General features: G+C 48.1%; 1 protein-coding gene across 3 annotated transcripts in view; it reads left to right on the forward strand.

Moving 5' to 3' along the window:
* Nucleotides 1-253: 253 nt before the first annotated feature.
* mark4a (MAP/microtubule affinity-regulating kinase 4a) overlaps nucleotides 254-3769 on the forward strand; it is a 61129-nt gene continuing 57613 nt past the window's right edge. For 2 of the 3 annotated variants that reach the window (XM_037762714.1, XM_037762716.1), the window contains exon 1: nucleotides 255-971. In XM_037762714.1, the coding sequence (XP_037618642.1) occupies nucleotides 918-971 (54 nt within the window). In that variant the 5' untranslated portion in view covers nucleotides 255-917. Of the gene's footprint in view, nucleotides 972-3769 lie in introns of all 3 variants that reach the window. The other variant, XM_037762715.1, reaches the window with a different exon arrangement.

Here is a 3769-nt window from a genome sequence, read left to right on the forward strand (position 1 = left end):
TAATAATAATAACAATAATAATAATAATAATAATAATAATAATAATAACAATAATAATAATGATAATAACAACAATAATAATGATAATAATAATAATAATAATAATAATAATAATAATAATAATAATAATAATAACAATAATAATAATAATAATAATTTCCTCAAATGAATGATATTGTTGTTGTTGATGAAGACTTTTACGTCAGAATTAGAGACCGGAAGTGGTGCGTGTGCGTGTTCTCTCCGGTTGACGGTGGTTGACGGTGGTGCGCATCTCACCGACCGGGAATACCGATCTGTGAACATTTCGGCCTTTTCTCCCGCTGCACCGTGAGCTGTGTTTTCCTGCGAGCTGCTGCAAAGGGGAGCGGGTTGCAGCGGGTTGCAGCGGGTTGCATCGCTGGGTTGCATTAGAAGAGGATCTTCAGTATTCAGTACTGTGACAGACGGACATGCAGAGGAGGATCATCCATCCAGCAGCAGAAGGAGTGTTTGTTGTGTCGGGCTGAAGCTGGATGAAGCAGGAGGAGCTGGAGGATTCTGCTGGGCTTCGGCCAAACATCACCGCATTCTAGCTCCTATCGATGCAAAGGGTTTGCATTGCACCGCATCTGCTGCAGCGTTGATTATTCCTCTTATTAGTATTATTAGTATTATTATTATCATCATTATTATCATCATCGGTGCACCGTGCATGCTGGAGGATGCAGCTGGTTTGAGGACATGATAGGCAGAGGTCTCCTCTGGACCACCGCGGCTCGGCCGGTCGGACAACAGATCCGGTCGGATTGATCATCTGATCATCTGCGGATTGATCATCTGCGGATGTTATTGTGTCTGTGGAGCTCGTGAACAGCATCCACCGTGAACACACCGTGATTCTTCTACTCAGGGAAAGAGGAGAGAGAGAGAACAACATGTCTTCTCGGTCTGCATTACCGTCTGGAAACGACAGGAGCACCGGAGACCATGTAAGTGCAGCTACAGCCTCGAGCCTCCATCTGTGTGCGTGCACAACACGAGCCCTGCATCACTACATATACACATATACATATATATATCAATATAGATGTGGCTTCACTGGGTCTGTTCACAGTGTAGGTGGGGGGCAGAGATGCTGCTATTCTCCTCATTAGGAGACTCTGGAGGTGATTCTGGGGAAACGGGCTAACCTTGAGTGTGTGCGCAGAGAAAGAGCTGAGAGAGCTGATGGAGCTGATGGAGGAGAAGAGCAGAATGAGTCCATCCGCAGAGAGAACACTCAGTGGAGCTGCGCAGAAAGCCTGAAAACCAGCCGTCACCTCTTATTATCAGGCTGTGGAGAGATAGTGATGTCACATTATACTCCTGCTGCTGCTGCTGCTGCTGTGCCTCTATGTGTGTGTGCATGTGTGCATGTATCCCCCAGAAATTGAATGGGTGGGACGAGAAGGCCAAAATAAATGTATAGAGAATATCTGGGTTGTTCGTTTGGAGCAAGCGGATTACTGCATAAAAATCATGTGCAGTCCGTCGCTGCGCAGCCTACAGAGCCAAAGACAACCATACATCCAGCCTACAGAGCCAAAGACAGCCATACATCCAGCCTACAGAGCCAAAGACAGCCATACATCCAGCCTACAGAGCCAAAGACAGCCATACATCCAGCCTACAGAACCAAAGACAGCCATACATCCAGCCTACAGAGCCAAAGACAGCCATACATCCAGCCTACAGAGCCAAAGACAGCCATACATCCAGCCTACAGAACCAAAGACAACCATACATCCAGCCTACAGAGCCAAAGACAGCCATACATCCAGCCTACAGAGCCAAAGACAGCCATACATCCAGCCTACAGAGCCAAAGACAACCATACATCCAGCCTACAGAGCCAAAGACAGCCATACATCCAGCCTACAGAGCCAAAGACAGCCATACATCCAGCCTACAGAACCAAAGACAGCCATACATCCAGCCTACAGAGCCAAAGACAGCCATACATCCAGCCTACAGAGCCAAAGACAACCATACATCCAGCCTACAGAGCCAAAGACAGCCATACATCCAGCCTACAGAGCCAAAGACAGCCATACATCCAGCCTACAGAACCAAAGACAGCCATACATCCAGCCTACAGAGCCAAAGACAACCATACATCCAGCCTACAGAGCCAAAGACAGCCATACATCCAGCCTACAGAGCCAAAGACAGCCATACATCCAGCCTACAGAACCAAAGACAACCATACATCCAGCCTACAGAGCCAAAGACAACCATACATCCAGCCTATAGAACCAAAGACAGCCATACATCCAGCCTACAGAGCCAAAGACAGCCATACATCCAGCCTACAGAGCCAAAGACAGCCATACATCCAGCCTACAGAACCAAAGACAGCCATACATCCAGCCAACAGAACCAAAGACAGCCATACATCCAGCCTACAGAGCCAAAGACAGCCATACATCCAGCCAACAGAGCCAAAGACAGCCATACATCCAGCCTACAGAACCAAAGGCAGCCATACATCCAGCCCACAGAGCCAAAGACAGCCATACATCCAGCCTACAGAACCAAAGACAGCCATACATCCAGCCAACAGAACCAAAGACAGCCATACATCCAGCCTACAGAACCAAAGACAACCATACATCCAGCCCACAGAGCCAAAGACAGCCATACATCCAGCCCACAGAGCCAAAGACAGCCATACATCCAGCCTATAGAACCAAAGACAGCCATACATCCAGCCTACAGAACCAAAGACAACCATACATCCAGCCCACAGAGCCAAAGACAGCCATACATCCAGCCTACAGAACCAAAGACAGCCATACATCCAGCCTATAGAACCAAAGACAGCCATACATCCAGCCCACAGAGCCAAAGACAGCCATACATCCAGCCTACAGAGCCAAAGACAGCCATACATCCAGCCTACAGAACCAAAGACAGCCATACATCCAGCCTACAGAGCCAAAGACAGCCATACATCCAGCCTACAGAACCAAAGACAGCCATACATCCAGCCTACAGAACCAAAGACAGCCATACATCCAGCCCATAGAACCAAAGACAGTCATACATCCAGCCCACAGAGCCAAAGACGGCCATACATCCAGCCCACAGAACCAAGGACAGCCATACATCCAGCCCACAGAACCAAAGACAATCATACATCCAGCCAACAGAACCAAAGACAGCCATACATCCAGCCAACAGAACCAAAGACAGCCATACATCCAGCCTATAGAACCAAAGACAGCCATACATCCAGCCTACAGAGCCAAAGACAGCCATACATCCAGCCTACAGAACCAAAGACAGCCATACATCCAGCCAACAGAACCAAAGACAGCCATACATCCAGCCTACAGAACCAAAGACAACCATACATCCAGCCCACAGAGCCAAAGACAGCCATACATCCAGCCCACAGAGCCAAAGACAGCCATACATCCAGCCTATAGAACCAAAGACAGCCATACATCCAGCCTACAGAACCAAAGACAACCATACATCCAGCCCACAGAGCCAAAGACAGCCATACATCCAGCCTACAGAACCAAAGACAGCCATACATCCAGCCTATAGAACCAAAGACAGCCATACATCCAGCCCACAGAGCCAAAGACAGCCATACATCCAGCCTACAGAGCCAAAGACAGCCATACATCCAGCCTACAGAACCAAAGACAGCCATACATCCAGCCTACAGAGCCAAAGACAGCCATACATCCAGCCTACAGAACCAAAGACAGCCATACATCCAGCCTACAGAACCAAA

This window comes from Sebastes umbrosus, unplaced genomic scaffold (assembly GCF_015220745.1).
Source record: "Sebastes umbrosus isolate fSebUmb1 unplaced genomic scaffold, fSebUmb1.pri S34, whole genome shotgun sequence".
In the NCBI taxonomy this organism is placed as follows: Eukaryota; Metazoa; Chordata; class Actinopteri; order Perciformes; family Sebastidae; genus Sebastes; species Sebastes umbrosus.